The sequence below is a fragment of the Physcomitrium patens genome, chromosome 9 (assembly GCF_059467195.1).
Source record: "Physcomitrium patens ecotype Gransden chromosome 9, ASM5946719v1, whole genome shotgun sequence".
Classification (NCBI taxonomy): domain Eukaryota; kingdom Viridiplantae; phylum Streptophyta; class Bryopsida; order Funariales; family Funariaceae; genus Physcomitrium; species Physcomitrium patens.
In genome coordinates, this window is record NC_143418.1 from 9,397,594 (window position 1) to 9,417,851 (window position 20,258).

The window sequence follows — 20,258 nt, forward strand, 5'->3', positions numbered from 1 at the left end:
TGTCTATATAGATATATATATATATATATATATATATCCATACAAACACACATTTATACATTCATATATATATTTTTTTTATACTGATTAATAAAATTTGGAATTAGTTTTATTTTAAAATTATAAGCTTTCTATCATGTTACATAATTATTGAAATTTTATCATCTTCTAAATCCAAAAATTGAATCAGGCTTATTTTAATTTATGTTCATAGATGGTTTATTCAAGATTTAAGTCAAGTTTGTCTTTCAACTGTTTTTTTTTTCCTTCAGTTATATACATATATATTTATATATATATAATACCAAAGTTAGGCCTCAATATTTTATGTTTTTCTTGTGTATTTTTTTTAATTACAAGAAAAAAATAGGATGATATTTTTAATTAATTTTTCAATTCAACAAAAAAGATGTAAATGTTTTTGCATTTATATGTTCTTGATAATATAATTTTTTTTAATAACTTTATCTCTGACATATAAAATCTTGGTATCACGTTTCTCTTTTAAAAAATCTTGTTTCAGAGTCTTATTGAAATCTTAAACCACACCTTTCATGATGGAAAATATATATATATATATATATATATATATATTCTAAAATAGAATTCTAAAATAAATATATGTATATATAAATTCTAAAATAAAATTCCCTGCATCATTTTATTTTTCTTTGTTGGTCTACTATTCGAAGATATGATCCTTAAATTCACATTCTAATTTTATATATCAGGTATTAACTAACTTATTGTAAAATAAAAACAGTTATTTATTGTAAATAATTTTTTTCTAAATTTCAGTTTTTCTTTGGTTTGTGGAGATACTTGACACATTTACTCTTACGGTATTTATTATTAAATAATTCATAATTTTTACCAAGTATTATCGAATTAATTATTTGTATATACAAAATCTTTGTCAATTTTTATTTATTGTTTATGTACTTTCAAGCAACCGTGATATGAAAGCTTCTTATTGGATTCCAACTCTTTCAAGCCATTTTGAACCTTGAGTAGCCAAATCTGGTATACATGCAAATATACATATTGAACCAAATCATTATTTTTAATCAAATTTATTTTGGTGTCTGAAATCTTAAAATTTTAAAAACAGGTATTCAAAATTGATTTTTTTCTACAATGTCTAATATTGCAATATCTGCTTTGGAATATTTTAAGCACAAAAACATCACCAAACATCTACAACTTACAAAAAAATATAATTGCTCTAAAGTAAATTAATTTTTTAAAAATACCTCCAAAAGTTTAGTTGCAGATTGATTGTTCTTCGTCTTTGGGAATGCACTAAACATTTCATACTAAAATGCAATGTAAGCAAAGATTAAGATGGTATTGTGGGAGCCTATCTACGTGGAAGTTGAAGGATATTATATCATCATATAATACCTTTCAGGGAAGTCAAAAGGTCTTTTGATTTCATAATGTAAATTTAATATATATACTCTAGAAGACTATTTAATATATCTCAAAAAATTAATTTTTGGCCATATCCTCCTTAGTACGATTCCAATTTAAACAAGTGTGGTAGCTATGATCATTAAGGTTTACATGAAATTTATTGGATTTTTAACTTCATTTGATCCAATACAATAAGAGTAGACATATAAAAAATAATACATTTTTTTCTATAAAAACTCTCATGCATCACTTTAGAATTATTGTCATTCTTTTTTGATGTTGTTGCATTAATTTAAAATAAGTTGCACAGTTCAATGTGCTTGACAGTAATTTACTTTAATTATATAAATAAAAAAATAGTTTTTTAAAGTTTTTTCTTTTATTTATTTAAGATTTATGTTTTGTAGACTTCCTCTGAGATTTCTTTTTATTACATGAGTTATTGATTTAAAAATAATTAAATGGTTGTCTTTAACTTTAAATAATTTCAAATAATTTTGAATAGTATACATAAAAGACTTTCATATTAAAAGATACATTATGTATATAAATGGTATATGATATGGATCAATCTGAATTGTATGGTTAGTGATACATGTAGTGTGTGAAAAACAATCAAACAAACAAACAAACAAACAATAAGAAGAAGTAGAAAAAAATCAAACTTAAAACCAAAATCAAACACATTCCTTAAGTAGCACCATTTTATCCTATGAAACATGCATATTTTTTGTATAGTAATCAAAAAAACTAATCCATTTAATAAAAATAAAAATAAAAAATAAAAGCACTCAAACAACCAAAATTTCTCTGGCATTTGGAGTGGAGATAAATATCATTTGATTGCTAAAAATGCTACCACATAAATATTTTTCTAAAAGGACAAGTAACAACAAAACTCATGAGCAGGGAGAGAGGAACCTCTTTTTACACTGTAGCACATTAGTACTTTTTCAAAGGGTCTTTCCAAGGAAGAAGATCCCTTGCATGGCCATTGAACACTGGATGACACTAAATAAATAAATATATATATAATTTTGAATAGATGATAATTTTAGGGCACTAGTTATTCGGGGGGGGGGGGCAGTGCAACTCTGACAAATTTCTGCTTCACAAACAAAGAGAAAGAAATTTATTAATTAAGGGAACCCCGAGAATTGCGCAAACAAGGCGAGAACAGGCACTGGGAGGGTGGGTGGGTGATCCCCACTCATTCGAACTCGTTCCCCGAAAGAGTTCGCATGGTTCCCGGGGCATAAGTGACTGGTGAGCCTTCCCTTCCTGGCTGGGCCTTGCTTCGCCCGAACCCAGCCTAGCCAGCCCAGCCTCCTCCTTTCCTTCCCTTCCCTTCTCTTTTCTCCTCTTCTCTTCTCCAGGAGAAGCAGAGGAAGAGGAGACGAAAGGAAAAGGAAAGGGAAGGAAAAGCAAAGCAAAGCAAAGCAGGACACACACACACCATCGCTCCTTTCTCCTTTCTCTCTGTCTCTGACTCTCTCTCTCGTGAGTGTGTGTGTGCGATGCCCCGCATCCAGCAATTCCTTGCCCACTGATCAGACGCCCGCGTATCTGCCACCTGCTTCCCTTCTACTCCCACCGTTCTTTCGTATCAAACGTCGTTCAGAATCGTGTGGTGAGTGCGCCGTTTGATTACCTTCTGTGCTTTTTAGGGTGCACTTCCGTTGTGTTTGCGGTTTTCAGGATTGTGCAGTTGCGCATGAGTATTTTAGTGCATCGATTGGATCTTCTGAGGGCGATGTGGAGGATAATATCGGTGGTTGATGGCGGACGGAGTTTGAGGTTTTCGTTTTAGGTCATTTGGGTTTTGCTGGTTGGGCATTTAGGGTTACAATGCGGTAGTTTCGAGACTGTTGGATGGATTCTTGTAGATTGAGCGTATATACCCTATATGTTTATTTTATTTTATAAAAATGTATTTCAAATGTTAATGTTAATATTAAAAATCTCATTGATTGAATAGGATACAGATTTCTCAAGGACGGGAATTGAAGCGGGTATGGCGAATCGAATGTCATCGGTAGGTTTTCAATTTATTGTATGCTGTTTTGGTGCAATCGAGCCCGTTGTCTTGTGTAGTTGTTTTTTGCATTTTTCCAATTTGTAAGCTTCGGGAGTGGGACGCAGCTGAGGAATTTTTGCAGTAAGAGTTGATCGTCTCTACATAACTGAGTAAGGTTAAATCCGTGTGATTTTGTACAGTATAGGATAAAGATTCTATAGGATAGAGGACTGCTCTTTGAATAAGTTTTTATCGGCAGTATGTAGATGCGACAGTTATTTTATTGACATGAGGAGAGTGTTGACTTGTTTTGTTCTAGCACGTATCTTCTTATTCTGTAGCTTGAATAATGTGTGAGAATTGTTCCTCATGTCTTTGGAAGATCGCAAGTGATACTTTGTTCATTGTGGGTAGGTTCTGTGGAAGTCGTTTGACAGTGATTGCGTGTATCCTTATGACCACGTTTTTCTGGAGTCTTCTGTCACAGCTAAGAAGTAATCGGCACTACATAGATATTCTAACTTTAGTTGACCCTATTGAGATCCGAATTCATTACCTCTAAAGTTTTGATTTTGTCCTGGAATCTATTTTTGCGTGTTCTGAAGCTTCTTTGTAGCACTCTTCATGTCTGTTGAGGTGTACTCCGGTTCAGAATGTCCAGATAGAGTTGAGAGTGATGCCAAAGTGATACTCGCGTCAGGTATAATGTAGAAAGCTGTATTTGATTCGAACCTGTCTGTTGGAGGCGTTACATGCTGGTTAGTTTCTTATATTGCTGATACGGGCGTAAAGCGAAGCGAAGTTGTAGCTGCATTGTTATTCTGTCTTGGAGGGTTTCATGTGTTGGTTTGTGAGGTGAAGCCCGACTTTAAGAATATGAAACTGGTTTCGAGCTTAAGGTCGTCCAATGCGTTGTGTTTGTGGAATCATTCATCTAGTTGTTGTCGAAATGTGTGGACAGGGTCTTAGTCCTTGGCCAGGCTGTCTTTGTTACTTTACAAATCATTGAGAAACCATTGTTTTCTGGTCAGAAATTCTGGTGACTGACACCTTTTACCGTAACTCTTCAGTGTCTTCTTTCATTTCCAGATTGTTGGAAACAATTCTCTCTCTCTCTCTCTCCCCCTCGCTGAAAACAAATTTTTTAGTCTTAATTTTTTTTTTACAGTTTAAGGAGTTTCATGTGCTTAATATTTTGGTTTCTCTTTTTGCAGAGCAGGGACTCCTGAAGATGGCAACATTATTTACGTGAGAAATGGTGAGCAGTTACGAGAGAGCACCTCCATTTTCTAGTCTGGAAAAAAATCCAACCCATGGGGGTTGAGTCTGTGGAGGTGGAGGCAGCACCCTATGGTCCTAGGCGGTTCCCCCATCTCGCGGACCACATCAACCAACAGTCGCCAGGGTCATCTGCAGAGGGTCTGGAATCAAAGGGACTGAGGTTTTGTGCAGATGCAAATCGCATGGGCCCTTATGTCTTTGGGTCACAAATGGCTACACAAGCTGCGGAGAGGTCCAAGTCTGAAGCCACTCACACATCTTCTCAGAACAATACTGACAAGTTTAGATTTGGTGGATTTTCTGCGACCTCCTCTTTTTCCACCTCGGACGCAGGTGGTGTGAATCGCACCGTTCCTCTTTCGGAGTATTTGGCGTTTCGTAGCAGGAGCGGAAAAAGTAGTGGCAAGCAGACGCCTGCGGTATTCAAGGATTCCACACCTGCCACCTCTTCTTCGTTTTCAACTTTCAACATCTGCGGTGGAGCTACGGTTTTCAATGGCTCCAGTAATCCGGCTCCCAGTTTATTCTCGAATTCCTTTCCGAAGGTAGTTAGTAGTGGTTCTTCTCTTGTGGCTGACGCGCGGGAGTCTTCAGCTTCCTCTCAGGATTCTAAGTATGCTACTTCTAGCTTCTCGACTTTTCCGGTAGGCTTAAAACCGAATGCAGCAAGCAGTTATTCCGGTCCTTTTGTATTTACTGCTGGCGCCCAGCATACAAGATCCGTGAAACTTGAAACCCAGACAAATGTTCCCCCAGACCGTCTATTTTCAGGATCAACTAGACCTGCATCTCAGTCCAATATTCCTACGGATAGCTTATTTTCGGGAATCCCTAGACCTGGTGCCCAGTCAAATGTTTCTTCAGATAGTACACTCTCAGGGTCTTTGAGGCCCGGACTTTTCTCGAGCGTATCGAAGGATATATCGTTCTCAGGTCCATCCCAATCTACTGAACAATCCAATACTACTGTCGACAGTTTTTTCTCGGCCTCGGCCAGGCCTTCAACTCAAGCGAGTAGTTCAACAGAACCTTCATTAATGGGATCATCGATTTCTAATTCTCAACCCAAGTTTGTATTTGGGATGCCATCCACTGGCCTAGCTAAGCCTACGACACAAGCAGATATTCCTTTTGAGGAATTGTTGGCTGCCAACTCTGCAGCGGGTGTGGGTGGGGGGTTAAAAGCCGTCTCTCAAATAAACAGGTTTGCCAACATTGAGCAAAATGTTCCCGTGGACATTTTTCGGAAGCTCAATCATTTGGATATTGATAAGGGCTCTGGTCTTCTTCCGAAATTGGAAAAGTTAGACCTCAACAAAGGAGGAGACAAGATAGTCAAACCTACTGCTGTTGTTCTTGAAAGTGGAATTAATCAAAAATTGAAGAAGTTGGATATTGACAAGGGAGAAGGCCTTCAAAAGAAATTGGAAAATCTCAACGTGAGCAAAGTAGGTAAAAATGCCCCTTCAAAGCCAAGTGCATTTGTATTTGGTAGCCCAAGTACAAGTGGTCCAAGTACAAGTACGCCTGAAGTCAGGACTCCAAGTGGTGCTCCGTTTGTGTTTGGTGCAGCAACAGATACTCAAGCTCGAGCAAGCAATGTTCCTGCAAGCAAAGACAACGATTCTCCGCAGATTCCACCGGCACCCAATCTCACATCTGCGTTCAAATTCAGTTCAGAAGGGGAGGTTAAGCCCCCAGTCTCGAAGTTGAAGAAAGACAAGTTTCAGCATCGGTCTTTACGGCCAGGTCAGAGATCATGTTTTAAAGGAAAGAGAAGTTCATCCACAAACTCCAGTGCGAGATCAGAGGCAGCGAGTCCAAGCCCGAGCAGAGAGAGTGTATCAATGGATATTTCGCCTGAAAGCACTAATGAGACGTCTACCAGCTCTCACTCAGGTTATCCTACTCCCAACAAGTCGCTAGTTCCAGAATATGACGATGGAGATAGTGACGAGGATAGTGGTGGGACCGCGGATTTAAATTCAATGAATGAGTTGGAAGCCTCTATATCGAAACTCAGAGCAGCAGTTTCCGAGCTAAAATTTGGCGCCGAATCAAATCGATCAAAGGAGACCTCAAGCTCTGCTCCTTTTCCTAATGTGGCGGCAAATGATTCCTGGTCAAGTGGGAAGATCACCGACGATGTGTCAAGCTCTACAAGTTACGGTGCAAATTGGAAGAGAACACCTTTCACTGACACTCAGTCTGTAGATAGGACTGAACGGGATAATGGAACAGCTGAACAAGGTGAGACCACAGGTAGTGCGAATGAGAGAGACGACATAAGAGGTTCAGGTGCTGATAGGAATGAAGGTGGCACTGAAACTAGCAGTGGTCAAGAAAGTTCATGTTGCACGGATGAAGGCCAACCTAGGACTGGAAGTGAGGGAAAGGGAGGTCATTTTACATTCACGGCTAGCCCAACAGGAATGTCCACTTCTAATCTTTTGCGCCGACGTACACGGAAGGTCCAGAGGAATGTCGGAAGGTTGTCGCAGGCTGAGAAAGCTTCTATACCAGCTTTGCAACCAGATAGAGGCACCTCTAGGCCTTCATCTACCGTTAAGCCGGGCACTTGGTCTAGTGCTGCCCCTATTACTGGATTGGCAGGACCAGCCTGGGGAGGCTCAGGTTTGGGAGGGTCGGGTTATGGGGAAGGAGTGAACACCTCAGGAGGTATGGGTGCTGCTGCAGCTGCTGAACAGGTCTGTGAAAGGTGGAGGTTAAGGGGAAACCAGGCTTATGCTAAAGGAGATTTTGTTAAAGCAGAGGAATTCTACTCTCTTGGTGCCGGGAGTGTCTCGCCACATGAAACTTCGCAGAGTTGCTTACGGGCATCAGTGCTTTGTTACAGCAACAGAGCCGCGACCAGAATGGTTGTAGGACGTATGAGGGAGGCCTTGGCGGATTGTATGCACGCAATGGCAGTGGATCCCTCTTTTATCCGTGTGCACTTACGAGCAGCTAGTTGTCATCTTGCTCTCGGGGAGACTGAGCTAGCTGCGTCAGCATTCAAGGAGTGCTTGAAACAAGCCAAACAAGCCAGTAAGCTGGATTCGAAGGTTTTAGCGGATGCGTCTGATGGCCTGAAGAAAGCCCAACAAGTAGCGGAGTACAGTTGTCAGGTATGTATGGTTGACGCTTCTTTGCACTTGAATCACACCATTAAAATGCAATGAATGCTGGAGAAATTAAGGAGCACTGTGCCTTGGACTAAATTTCACATTGTTCGTTAGATGTATCCTTTTTTTCTGTGTACCACTTAATCGGTAATCTTGTTACTTTGTAAACAGTGGTTACTTGGAGTTGGCGGTTCTTGAAGTTCTGTGTTGATCATTGCAGTAATTTCATGGATAATCTAAACGCCACTGTACTAACAATAAAGTTTTAATACCAGGCGAGAAAACTTGTCCTCAACAATTCCTCGAATGATTCAGTCACAGCATTGCGGCTCCTCAATGAGGCCCTTCTCTGCAGCCCCCAGTCCGAGTGGTTACTCGAGCTTAAGGCGTACTTACTTATCTCCCTACAAAGATATACGGAAGCAGTCCAAGTATGCGAACAGAGCTTGGATTTGGCTGAGCAGAATTTTGCCGCTTCGGAAGGTGTCAATAACAGGTTAGAAAATTCTCCTCTAGGTTGGAGGCGAAGGATAACTGCTAAGGCCAACTTTCACCTTGGGAAACTGGAGGAGTCCTTGGAGCAGTTGCAACAGCTACAAGAAGGACCCTCTTCCATGTTTCCCCCAGATCCTGACTCACCTGGAGCATTGTCTGCGGGCATGGCTCTGCCTTCTACGGCAGTTATTCGAGACCTTCTGCGTCATAAGCTGGAAGGCAACAAAGCTTTCCAAGCAGGGAAGTATACAGAAGCTTTGGAGCATTATACTGCTGCTCTAGCCCGAAATGGTGAGTCACGTCCATTTTGTGCCGTGTGTCTGTGCAATCGGGCAGCTGCTTCCCAGGCCCTAGGTCACATTGCAGATGCCATAGCCGACTGTAGTCGAGCTATTGTCCTAGATCCTCGGTATGCGAAGGCCATTTCACGCAGGGCATCTTTGCACGAAAAAGTAAGGGATTATGGGCAGTCTTGTAGTGACCTCGGTAGGCTCATAGCAATATATGAAAGGCAGCAGCCCCAAACGCCCGGTTTAAAATCTACGAAGGGAGATGGTTCGGCTGGGACAACGACTTCTGTTGTGGAGGAATTGCAGCTAGCCAAAGAGAGGCTTTCGAAAGCAGAAGAGGAGATGAAGAAGGGGTATCCACTTGATCACTATTGCATATTGGGATTAGAGCTGGGTTGCTCAGGTAGTGAGATAAAGAAAGCGTACAGGAAGGCTGCGCTACGACATCATCCAGACAAGGCCGGTCAATTTTTAATGCGTAGTGGAGACACTGGAGATGACCCTTCGAAGGACGCTATGGATGAAACTATTCGAAAAGAAGGGGAGAGGTTAATTGAAGAAATTCGCAAGGATTCAGAACAGCTGTTTAAGCTCATTGGGGAGGCTTATGCAGTTCTTTCTGACCCAGCCAAACGGGCACGATACGATTCTGAAGAAGAGTTGAGGAAGCTCAGAACTAGGTCAAGTGATCTCGCAAAGAACGTTTACAGTGACAGGAGACATTCTCGAGCAAGTGACGGAGTCAATGTGAATAAGGGATGGAGTAGCTCTAGTTCTGGAGGCGACTCTGGGAGTCAGTCACGAGCAAGTCGACAACGTGATCGGTGGGAGGGTTTTAACTATCAAAGGTGGCACCCTGGACCAGATGCAGCACAGCCAGACGTGTATGCCCGAAGGGGCCGGCCCACGGGCTCATCGTATGGCTCATCTCACAGGAGCACTTCCTGGCGATGGGAAGAATATCCATGGGATGAAGTTTAGTAGATTTTGTTTGCTTCGTTTGTCTTGTGAAAGAACACAAAATAAGCATAGACTTGTCTTCTGCAATCTGAGCACCAGTTGTGGTCTTGTCAACAGAGTTGCAGTAGGTAGTGTTATTTTTTTTTTCTTTTTGTAGAATCTGACTCTTCCGACATCGGACTTAGTTCACAGAGTTTGTTTTCCACAAAAGTCTATCTTAAAATGTCATAGGCTTTTTATGCATTACTAGGTCTTTTTCTCAAACTTCCTTCTACACAAGCAAAGCCTTGTATTACTTTGTGATGATTATGCAGGGTGTTTAGTCACTCTTCACCCAGCCATTGAAAAGTATTAAATTATTCGTGTTCTGGCCCGAACTAGGGCTTCGGTTTTTGAGCTTTGCACCAATCACCTTACTGACATGATATATGATCTTGGTTTATTCTGAAGAATTTGACCCTGCCACAGGCTTGGAAGTATTTGTGGCTTGCTGTACGATTATGCTCTTATGATTTCTCCTAAAGTGTTTCGATTGCTCATGATAATGTTCGTTCCTTTAAATGGTCAGGGCAGATGCCCACATAGGAAGGCTAAGTGTTTTTTTGCAGTGAATTCATGTTTTGTAATGCCATATTCCAAGTGGCTCAGCAGAATGCACTCCAATCTTGTACCATTTTTGTTTGTTTTGCAAGAAAAAAATCTTAACCCTCAAGAAGCTCATAATCTGTTTAGGCTTTCGATTTTGCTTTACTCAATCCACTCGAAATTGGCAAAAGTGAAAAGAAGATTATGATAATTAATTTCTGTTCAAGAAATTCTAGAATGTAGCCAAATTTCTAGGCATCCAGTCATTAAGTTCTTTTCAACATATATTTGGCAAGTATCAAATTTGGAGGATTCATTGTGATTTTCAACATTCTCATATAGGATATCCAAAGAACATGTGCTGCTTGATTGTTGCAGCTTACAACTGAAGCATCGCCTCTGTCCATGCGCACAAAGTCATCACATATCAAATGCGGAACACAGTTCCTAATCTCAACCTCATTCCTCAATTACGAAGCACCGCATAGAAGCTAGCTCTGTAAAAATTGCTTCAAGAATGTGTGCCATTCAAACCCCGACTTTATTGAAGATGGCTTCTTGACACTGCCACGGGGTATGGCGAGTAGGTGCATTGACTAAAATTAATCCCCTAAAAACCCCGATCTCATACAGCAAATGCCACATTTGAAACCAGATATATCTCCTCTGTCCAAAGGGATAAGTCTGTGAAGACAGCTTGACTTGCTGATTTTACTTTCTTCTTATGCGAATCTTCAGAAACATTTTGGCTTTATCACCAGGAAGCCTCAAACCTTCTGGAAGACGAAGTAGTACATCATATTCTCCAATTTCTGAGAAAGCAGTCTCCATCACCAGATTGTCTTCATGCAAATCGACTCCCAATTGTCTCCGAACCTGAGAACAAACCATCCAACAAAATTACCCACAAAATATTACTACTTGACTGGGCTCAGTGCAAATATTCACTGAAACTTCACTACTCAAAGTAGCAACCGCGAACAGAAGGGTACGCATCAAGTCGATGTGGTACCTCAGCAAGTATGTCCGACTTCGTGACGAGCTTGTGAAGTGTGGTTTTCATACCCACGTCTCTCCTAAGTACCACACGACCTTTAGCTAATCGTCGAAGAACAGCTTCGACAGCTTTCAGTTTCTCCTCCTCCGTTTCTTCTTTGACCTCTACAACCTCAGACTCTTCAACTTGTGCACCTCCAGTTTGCTGCATAGCCCGATTCAATTATTGAGCAAAACGTCGACGATGTGAACAAGAATATCAATTTAACCTAACGAAAGTTTGTAGTGGTTCAACTGCATCCTTTCTATGACATTGCCTCATGATGAATGGAGGATTCAATAAATCTAGAATTTTCTTTTTTACTTGCATATTTTCAACACAAACCAGGCAAAACAAATTTCACCTTGATTTGATTTTGAACCATGAGAACGAATTTGTCGATTGCAGGCAATGCCATCAGGTTAGGAATCAAACGATTTCGAGCGTAACCAGGTGCCACGCTCACTATCTCTCCTGCCTTCCCGAGTCTATCAATAGGCTGCATAATTACCCCACAAAACAAAAATTTAGTCTCAGCAGAAAATCTCTGTTAGAACTATAAAAGACTTCAAAACATCATCAAAATTAATGAAATAAAATAAACTAAAACGAAACAAAATAAAATATTTCATATAATCAGAAGACCATCTTCCAACCACTCGACTAAGACCAATTCAAAATCACCCTAAAAGACAAAATCGGCGGCGGCACTCCATGAGAGGAACAACCAGCTAAAAAAACCTAGCGCACAAGAGATGCTGCTTACAGTGGTAAGTATGACTTTATGTTTAGTGTGAGTACGCAAATGTCGGACGCCACATCCGATCTCCAAATCCTGGACGAAATTCTGGTTACCGAAAGCGCCGCGCTCTACACTAAATCCACATGCCAAGGACCTAGCCATTTGAAGCGAGAAATCATGAAACATTGCGGCTGATGAAGAAGACGAAGGCTGTATTAGTAAGCGCCGTACGGCTGCCATCCTCGACATCGCCATTCCAATCTCCCAAGCCAGCGACAAAGGGCTGGCGAGGGAGCTAGTGCAGCAACACCGCGCTAAAGAGCTGGATCCCTTTCTGACAAACCACACCAAAGTGTTGTAAGAAACCTTCACAAACACAAAACCTAGTACCGATCCCAGAGCGACACAAAATGCAAAGAGCTCAAATTAAGGCTGAAGTCCTACTCACCGAAATCCGATCAAAAACCCTAGTAACTATCAACAGCACCGATAAATAAAACTCAGCATTATCACCCTCTAGCACGCCAATCTGCAGCAGACTAAAGTACCTCACGATAGAAAAGAAGGAATTAAACGACGGAGACAGAACAACCTTAGATCGCGTTGCTACGGGAAGCGAGGGTTTAGTGAGCTCAGCATCGAACTTGCTTATTCTTTTTCGTCGTCGTCGTCAACGTCGAGAATTGTCACAGGAAGAGTTCCTGGTGGGACCACCGAACCACTTGATTCGGTCACCAAACCTAGCCTGCTGACTAGGCTCGGGTCCCCTCTCGATTCCGGGTTCCTGTTCGAGTGCTCGTGACGAATATTAAGGATGAATGAAAGTTGAGATGTAACTGTTCATTCATATTAGAGAATGCTCTGTGGCTCCTTTCATTTCGTTTGTATTGTTTTGATTATCGTATGATGATTGGTGCATTAGGTGATAGATTTGAAAACATGTGTTTTATTCACTGTAAATACATTATTATGTTAGGGTTTAGAGCTTTGAATTCGTTCTTACACTGACCATTCATAAAAATATGCATATCGAGATTGTTTCAAGTTGAAAAGGAGATTTCAAATAGAATGATATTTGTAGACACATGATTTGAGCGTGAAGTTTAGTAGACACATGATTTGAGCGTGAGACGCCATCACCAAACTTACATGCCCAGAAATTATGCTTCTGATGTGTTGAATTCCAAACCCGTTGTCTTAAATCTCTGGGTTCTTCCGAAATATACGCATGAAGAAGAAAAAAATATCGACAATTTAAACTTTAAATTAATTATATCAAATTAGACCAGAAACTACTACTATTGTATATCAAATATGAAAATAACAAACCCTTTGAAAACTCGTGCAATTTTGTTAATCTGTGATTCCATACTTCTATGTTCAGGTGTTTGGCTACATAAAGATTCATTACAAATAATATCCTTATCAAACAAAAAACTTGGTCACGAGAAAACGGTGTTACACTGTATAAAGAAGAAATCCAAATCTCCTGCGCGAATTGAACCAAAAAACTGTCATTTGATTACAACCAGCTAGTGGTAACGTAGCTATACTTCGAAATAACATTGCACCCTGTGAAATGATGACTAAATGACTTATCTGCTCTTGGATTACTTAGACGCAAGGAAAAAGTAAGGGCCAATGGTAGAATATTATCAAAACTGAACATTCTCAAGTCGTTGTACTAGAGATCGGAGGGTGAGGTTTAAGTATGCCACATGCGAAGACAGGTTGTGTAAAGCTAAAGAAAGAAGTTCTACGTTCAAATAAGGGATTCCATTACTAACTAAAACATTGCTCCCAGAAATAAAATTAATGACTTGCTACCGCCTGCGCATGCCACGACCGCCACGACCACCACGCATGCCCCCCATGCCTCTGCCCATACCCCTGCCGCCCATAGCTTCACCTTGAGCAGCCTCCGACTGCAAAAACAGCAGATCTAGTTAGCTGTGCACAGCAACATGAATCGTAATAGCATGAGCCAAGACAGGTTCAATAGTGTTTCAGTGTTCTTTCAGAGCAGGAATTCGCAAAAAAGACGTAACAAGATTTGTAGAGGTATAGAAGTCAAGATTGCAGAAATGCCAAGTGTACCTTGGGGTTCTTGATAGTCTCATCAACACTTAGAACAATAGAGGCTGCCTCTGTTGCAGCGGTGAGAGCGTTGATCTGCATTGATCAATAATCTAGTTAGAAATCATTCACAATATCGAGCTCGATAAGGGGCAAAATAAAATCGACTTACACCAAACTGCAGTAAAAAGGCCACTGGAGAAAGCTATCAAAACCAAAACCAAGCACCGATAGTTTCAAGAATGCAGACACTTGTAGAAATAATCATGACACTAAATTTTGAAGGTTGATTAACCCGCCTTAACGACAGATGGTTCCCAGACAAAGCTGGAAAACGTATCGATGATTCCACCATTGTTGATGTCTACTCCATAAAGAGCACCCTCCCCTGTGCACATTAATGTATTATCAGAAACCCTGCTGCAAAAGAAATAAGTGGTACAACAAGCCCACTGAAATTCCTTGTTGAAATCCAGATTGTTCAAAGAAAAAATTATATTTACATTTAATTATGTAATGAAAGAGTACCTGAAGCCAATGCATGCTTCTGCCTCAGTTTGTTCAGCACATCAGTCGCATCAAATCCTGCATTGTCACACAGTTGTCTAGGAATAACCTGCAAAACCAAAGTATTTAACCAAACTGTTACATTATTTGGTTAAAACGACAATTAGAAACTTGGTAATCGTTGATTACAGACCTGGCATAATCCTAAAATTTGAAGCCCCGCAACATACTTGAACTAAATAATACAATACCTCGAGAGCCTTGGCATACGAGTTGATAAAGAGCTGTGATTTCCCAGCAATTGTCCGAGCATGTTGACGTAAGTATCGGCTAAGTTCCATCTGCATATCCAGGGCATATGTCAAAGCGAACCATCGAATGACTACCATCTTATCACTCAAAACTTATCACGGACAACACGATTATTATAGGTGCTACATCGAGGTAGGAGAGCATGGCAAATCTACTTACATCAATCGCACCACCACCAGCAACGACATTCGAGTTCTTCAATGCTCTCCTCACGATCATAATTGCGTCATGTAGACTACGCTCAGCCTCCTCTATGAACTGCAACGAACAAACTTTTATCAGTCAAAATATGAAACTCCAAATATTAAATCCGAGGATAAGTTTAAGCCGTTCGATTACTAGGTCTTCTTTCAATTTATTCAAATTTAAATTTCATATAGAAAAGAGCCAAATTATCAACTCACGCCTGCCCTTATCACATTTACACTGACATGATAATTTACACAGACAAGCCTAAAATGTTAACAAGTTTCATGATTCCATGAATCAATAAATACCCCAGAATCTCACCTGATCAGCACCTCCACGCAGGACAATTGTTGCTGTCTCACCACCAGGGCATCCAGTGAAGATGTTAAAGCGCTCGTTTCCAACTTGTCTTTCCTCAAAAAATTCACATTGGCCAAGGACCTACCAAACAGGTTAACGTCATTCAAATGGTACCAAAAACAACTTGGTGCAATAAAATTATAAACAGCAACATATAGAAAAATTATTGTGTTTTAACACATAAGCGACTTATTTTGGGAACGACTTGACTGTACTTTAGAAAGATTCAAGTTCTCAAAAGATTTTCTAAACACATGGCTCGACCCGAAAGCTATCAAATTTCATTTGATTATGAATAAGACCGTACTTTCGTATTTCGTGAATAAAATGAAAAAAAATCAGCTTAGTATTACTGCTGTAGGAAACGGGGCCTCCAGTACTTACATCTGGAATCACATTATTCACGGTCGTCTGCACAGAAGCGCCAGTAGCTGAGGCTACACGCTGTAAATCTTCTTCCATCACACGACCCGCACAAAAGATATCTCTATCAGCGAAGTACTGGGTACCTAAGTCTCCTATAGCTAACCGTGATAATACAATCTTGGCGCCACTCTTTACACACTTGTCAAGTTTCTCATAAATAATGTTCCATTCAGCATCAACAATTGTTTGGTACTGGGTGGGATCAGAAAGCCTGCAATAACCAAAAGAAAATAATTACGTGAATACCAAACAAAAAATATATATATCCCAAAGAAAATACTCGACTAAGATAACTCTAAAACCAAAGCTACATCGATGAAAAGAGGACGCTCCACAGCATACAGGTCAAAAGACAGAGAACAAAAGCTAAAAGAGACAAGCCAAATTATCAATGCACTGCAGAAGACAGAAGCACAAGAGCGAACAAAGAAAGAAATATCTTCGCTCCTAGCCTTTTAGACCTCGGAAAAGCTTAGGCCCGCTAAACGACAGGATTATATATACATGTCACTAGTCATTAATGAGGCACGTTAGATGCAAATACGGCGAAGAAATTTGATACCTGACTTCAGCATTCTCTTTTTCCGACTTAAGCTCTAGCTCAAGATTCAAAAGCAAAATTTTTGGATTATCGAATTTCTTTGGCTGTTGTTCAAATCCTGCATAAGAGAAGGTCTTCTTGAAAGCAACTCCATTTACTAGAAAAGAATCTCGCATAGTCCCGCCTTGCACCTGCTCAAAGGACAAAAATGAGGCCACTTCTTCACCTAGCTAACCTAATATCAATGTAAATGTTCTTGTAGATCCATCTAGCACAATGATTTTCATTCGACTGATCACGTTCTCCCTACATTCACAAACTTAAACTCTAGGACAAATTCAAGAATTTATAATGCACTATTTTACAGGCAATACGGTGACAGGAGGAATCTTAGACAAGACAAGTACATGACCCTTCGTTCCTGTATTCGATCTGTTCCTCGAGTGGAAAAGTTTTAATACATTCTTGAGTTAGGTCATCATAACAATTACCTTTTTTATTCCAATCATATTTAGACGGCTATCTGGGCCAAGACTAGCGACCGCATCGACTACCATTTTGGCAAAGAAATCCTTCTCTCCTCCGACAAGTTTAGAACTCAAAGTTGTGGCAGCACATTTCTCAAGCAAGCTCTTCTTCTCATCCATGCTCTTTCCTTCAATGCTTACTGCAAGCTCTTTAACTTTCTTTACAACCAACTCTGCTGCGGTTCGGAAAGCCCGTATAATGAGCTGGGGGTGTACTCCATCTTCAACAAAAGGCTTGGCCTCCCTGAGGAACTCTCCGGCAAGGAGCACCACGGTAGTAGTTCCATCACCTACCTATGTTCAGAGATTATGCTAAGTCAGACATTGAGTCTATGCTTCCAGATAAAATTACCAAGGACAAACTTAACAGTTGGGTGTTTCTTTGGGTCACAAATGAAAAGGTTAAGTAAATCTGATTGGATTGATACCAGTAACTGCCTTGTAAAGTTCAATAATCACCTCACATTGCAAAAAAAATCCACTTTCCGTAAGAAGAAAACCATCAAAGATATACGGTGTTCAGCGTACCTCTGAATCCTGCGACTTGGCAATATCCACGAGTATTTTGGCAGCAGGGTGCACAATATCTAAGAGCTTCATTATAGTTGCTCCGTCATTGGAAATGGTGGTCCCTTTGTCGTCATGGACAAGCTTGTCCATACCCCTGGGCCCTAAGGTGCTCCGCACGACATCCACAACAGCAATGCATGCATTGATGTTGCTGATAAGTTGAGCTTTCCCTTGAGAAACATCTGTTCCCTCTTTCAGCAAGATGATTTGAGGTTGCTGTTAAATTAAAAAATAAATAAATAATCAGAAAGAGATATCATTACGACACAAGGGTCGCAACAGATATTTGATACCAGAAAATACACTGGATCATTAACATGCTTGGGCGCAACATTGTCAACAACAAAAAAAAAGTTTCTGTAAATTAGAATAATCCAATAATCTATTTCTCTAGAATAATCTTAAATAACCCTATCAAAATATAAGTACATTACAAAAACTTCTAGAATTGCTCAATAAAAATAAAAATAAAACTACGCACAGCAACGAAAGCATACCATGGTAGCAGAAGCTGGAGCTCAGCAACCAAGGGCTGGCGGAGAATGAGTGCAGTAATACGAGCACTGGAACTTCCTGATGTTCAAGAAGGAGTGAAATGAGGATCGCTTCAAACTCGAACCCTAACAGGTCGGCACCTACATATCCTCACAACGCACAACAAATAACTGCATTTCCTTAAACATACAATCTCACGTTTCTTTGATTTTCGTAGCATAGGATGGAGGTCTTGTACGTGATCTAGTTCGTGACTTCCTCCGTGTCTGAGAATGTGAAAACACTAACTAAAACCCGACCTTAAACCCTAATAACCATGAACAGCACCAAAGGCAACACACTACACCACGCCACGCCGTTCGCTGGGCGATCTGGAGCGGAGTGAGAGTTACAGCGATCGGTGAATAGCACGAAATACCTGAAGAATCAAACGAGGAGCAATGGCGAGGTGTTAAGCAGTTGCACAGACGAGAAGATACAGCGACATTGGAACGAGCGGCACCCTCAAGAACTCCCTTGCTCTTCAAAACTCACGGTGACCAGCCCAGCCCAGTCAAGCCCCTTCGAGCAGACCCATCCCCGCTGCTCCTAATTCCCTACCCTTTCCGTTTTAAGGCCGCTCCGGATTGGACCTGATGTTTTCAGACCTATGACCGCCCAAATCAGGCCCACCTTCAAACCGTGAGGAATAGCATAAAGTGATTTAAAGTCTTAGTGATATAATGTATTGGAAAATGAGCGCTTTCAATAAAAATATAGATTTTTTTTTTTTGGGGGGGGGGAGGTGGCAGATAATGGGACACTTTTAATTTTGCTTAAAACATGTCAAATTTACTATTTTGTAATAGAAATTGATACATGGCATCAATAGAATTCTTTAATAAATTATTATAAAATGTAATACATGGTAGACTTATTAAATGATATGAATGTAGCGGGGTATTTTTTAGATATGATAATTTATAGTGGTATATTTATTAAATATACTACAGATTATATTTGATATGTTTGTTTTGATAATCATTGATCAGCAAGTGCTAAATTACATGTAATAACATATGTATAAATGGATATAGTTTTGTATATGATCATTATTTTGGATTTAACTTGAAAAATAATAAATAACTAGCTAAATAAATAAATCTTAGAGTTGTTTGAGAAATTTCTTTGAATGGATTGTGCAAAATGTTACCAAAATTTTGGTAACAAGCTTCCATCTTTATTATAATTTAAACAAAAGAATCGTGTTGGAGTTGTTCTTAATCTTGTCATTTCTTCAATGAAATTATATTTATGATATAGATTGCTCATGTTCTTCTTTCATATATATATATATATATATATATATGTAGGGTATTGTTGTTGCCACCACAATTTGTCATCTATTACATACCACTTTAGGTTTTGGTGGCATTAGCAACACATTATATATAATAATAATAATAATAATAATAACAACAATAATTGATTATAGTTATTGATTCTTTTATGATTGTATAAAAAGAAGTCAAGTTAGATTCTTAGTATATGTTATAAATACAATATCAAAAAGCACGTCTAATTACCAAAACAAAATTTAATTAATGTGCTATAAAAGATACACTATCATTTATTAATAACATCCATTAAATCAAGTATCACCTCTAAGTAATCTACATCTTATAATTTTATTAGCAAATAGAAATCAAATTCAAATTTTATATTTTTTAATTTTTGGTTCAAAAATCTATAAATGTTTATTTTAATTGTCATGTTTTATATAAAGCTTGGATATGTCATAATATTGATCTTATACCATTTCAAAAATATTTGTAAAATAATAAGGTTAATTTACATATTAAATATATTGTATAACTTTTAGAATCACTTACAAATAAGAGTTTTTTTTTTTTTTTTTTTTTTTTTTTTTTTAAATAAAACAAATTCCTACAGAGATATACAACTTACATGTATTGATTTTAATTCATTATTATTATTTTATTTGTTTCGATTTTTTTTAAAATATTACAAAGAGCTATAAGAATTTTCTATGCATTTCTGTTGATTGTCTTTTGTCTTTTATAGTACCTTTTATCCATAAATCTCAATAAAAGATTTGTATAGCACAACAAGTCATTAGAAGATATACAAAGAAAAGAGAAGTAATCTTACAAATAACATATATAGAAGCAATCCTAGTTTTAGACAATTTTATTTTTAAAAATTTTATTCCTATTTTATATTAGTTGTCTACCTAGTTGCTTGCAATTTTTGTTTTATATTTGTATTCTTGAAAATTTTATGTTTTTTTATTTTTTAATTTTATCTT

The 20,258-nt window shown here is 39.0% G+C and overlaps 3 protein-coding genes across 8 annotated transcripts; 1 reads left to right on the top strand and 2 right to left on the bottom strand.

The window, feature by feature from the left end:
- Positions 1-2,893: 2,893 nt before the first annotated feature.
- On the top strand, positions 2,894-9,977 carry LOC112286937 (uncharacterized). 4 transcript variants are annotated; one of them, XM_024529367.3, is made up of 4 exons: positions 2,894-3,046; positions 3,395-3,451; positions 4,648-7,842; positions 8,115-9,977. In XM_024529367.3, the coding sequence occupies exons 3-4, from the start codon at positions 4,747-4,749 to the stop codon at positions 9,603-9,605; spliced, it is 4,587 nt and encodes a 1,528-aa protein (XP_024385135.1). In that variant the 5' UTR covers positions 2,894-3,046; positions 3,395-3,451; positions 4,648-4,746; the 3' UTR covers positions 9,606-9,977. The 4 variants fall into 4 exon arrangements, with proteins under 4 accessions (XP_024385135.1, XP_024385136.1, XP_024385137.1 ...); XM_024529368.3 differs by having other exon boundaries at positions 2,895-3,046; positions 4,653-7,842; XM_024529369.3 differs by having other exon boundaries at positions 2,907-3,046; positions 3,402-3,451.
- A 698-nt stretch (positions 9,978-10,675) lies between these two features.
- On the bottom strand, positions 10,676-12,584 carry LOC112286943 (uncharacterized). The gene is made up of 5 exons (XM_024529421.3): positions 12,496-12,584; positions 11,972-12,281; positions 11,570-11,704; positions 11,182-11,370; positions 10,676-11,045 (listed from the first exon to the last, which is right to left on the bottom strand). Exons 2-5 carry the CDS (start codon positions 12,200-12,202, stop codon positions 10,881-10,883), a joined length of 720 nt encoding a protein of 239 aa, XP_024385189.1. The 5' UTR covers positions 12,203-12,281; positions 12,496-12,584; the 3' UTR covers positions 10,676-10,880.
- An 861-nt stretch (positions 12,585-13,445) lies between these two features.
- On the bottom strand, positions 13,446-18,501 carry LOC112286941 (T-complex protein 1 subunit eta). 3 transcript variants are annotated; one of them, XM_024529413.3, is made up of 13 exons: positions 18,369-18,501; positions 17,953-18,028; positions 17,414-17,671; positions 16,850-17,179; positions 16,380-16,549; positions 15,776-16,028; positions 15,353-15,472; positions 15,002-15,100; positions 14,782-14,871; positions 14,552-14,639; positions 14,323-14,411; positions 14,045-14,119; positions 13,446-13,872 (listed from the first exon to the last, which is right to left on the bottom strand). In XM_024529413.3, the coding sequence occupies exons 2-13, from the start codon at positions 17,953-17,955 to the stop codon at positions 13,771-13,773; spliced, it is 1,677 nt and encodes a 558-aa protein (XP_024385181.1). In that variant the 5' UTR covers positions 17,956-18,028; positions 18,369-18,501; the 3' UTR covers positions 13,446-13,770. The 3 variants fall into 3 exon arrangements, with proteins under 3 accessions (XP_024385181.1, XP_090109233.1, XP_024385182.1); XM_090253107.1 differs by having other exon boundaries at positions 17,953-18,090; positions 18,369-18,459; XM_024529414.3 differs by having other exon boundaries at positions 17,953-18,435.
- Between the last annotated feature and the right edge of the window lie 1,757 nt (positions 18,502-20,258).

Excerpts from the sequence above, each read along its gene's own strand:
- LOC112286941 (XM_024529413.3), bottom strand. Across the intron at positions 16,550-16,849 it reads ATATGATTGGAATAAAAAAG|GTGCAAGGCGGGACTATGCG; the intron begins GTAATTGTTATG and ends TCCTTTGAGCAG. Across the intron at positions 14,872-15,001 it reads CTGGTGGTGGTGCGATTGAT|ATGGAACTTAGCCGATACTT; the intron begins GTAAGTAGATTT and ends CTGGATATGCAG.
- LOC112286943 (XM_024529421.3), bottom strand. The coding sequence starts at position 12,202 with ATGGCGATGTCGAGGATGGCAGCCGTACGGCGCTTACTAATACAGCCT. Across the intron at positions 11,705-11,971 it reads ATAAAGTCATACTTACCACT|CCTATTGATAGACTCGGGAA; the intron begins GTAAGCAGCATC and ends GTAATTATGCAG. Across the intron at positions 11,046-11,181 it reads AGTCGGACATACTTGCTGAG|GTTCGGAGACAATTGGGAGT; the intron begins GTACCACATCGA and ends GTTTGTTCTCAG.
- LOC112286937 (XM_024529367.3), top strand. The coding sequence starts at position 4,747 with ATGGGGGTTGAGTCTGTGGAGGTGGAGGCAGCACCCTATGGTCCTAGG. Across the intron at positions 7,843-8,114 it reads TAGCGGAGTACAGTTGTCAG|GCGAGAAAACTTGTCCTCAA; the intron begins GTATGTATGGTT and ends TTTTAATACCAG.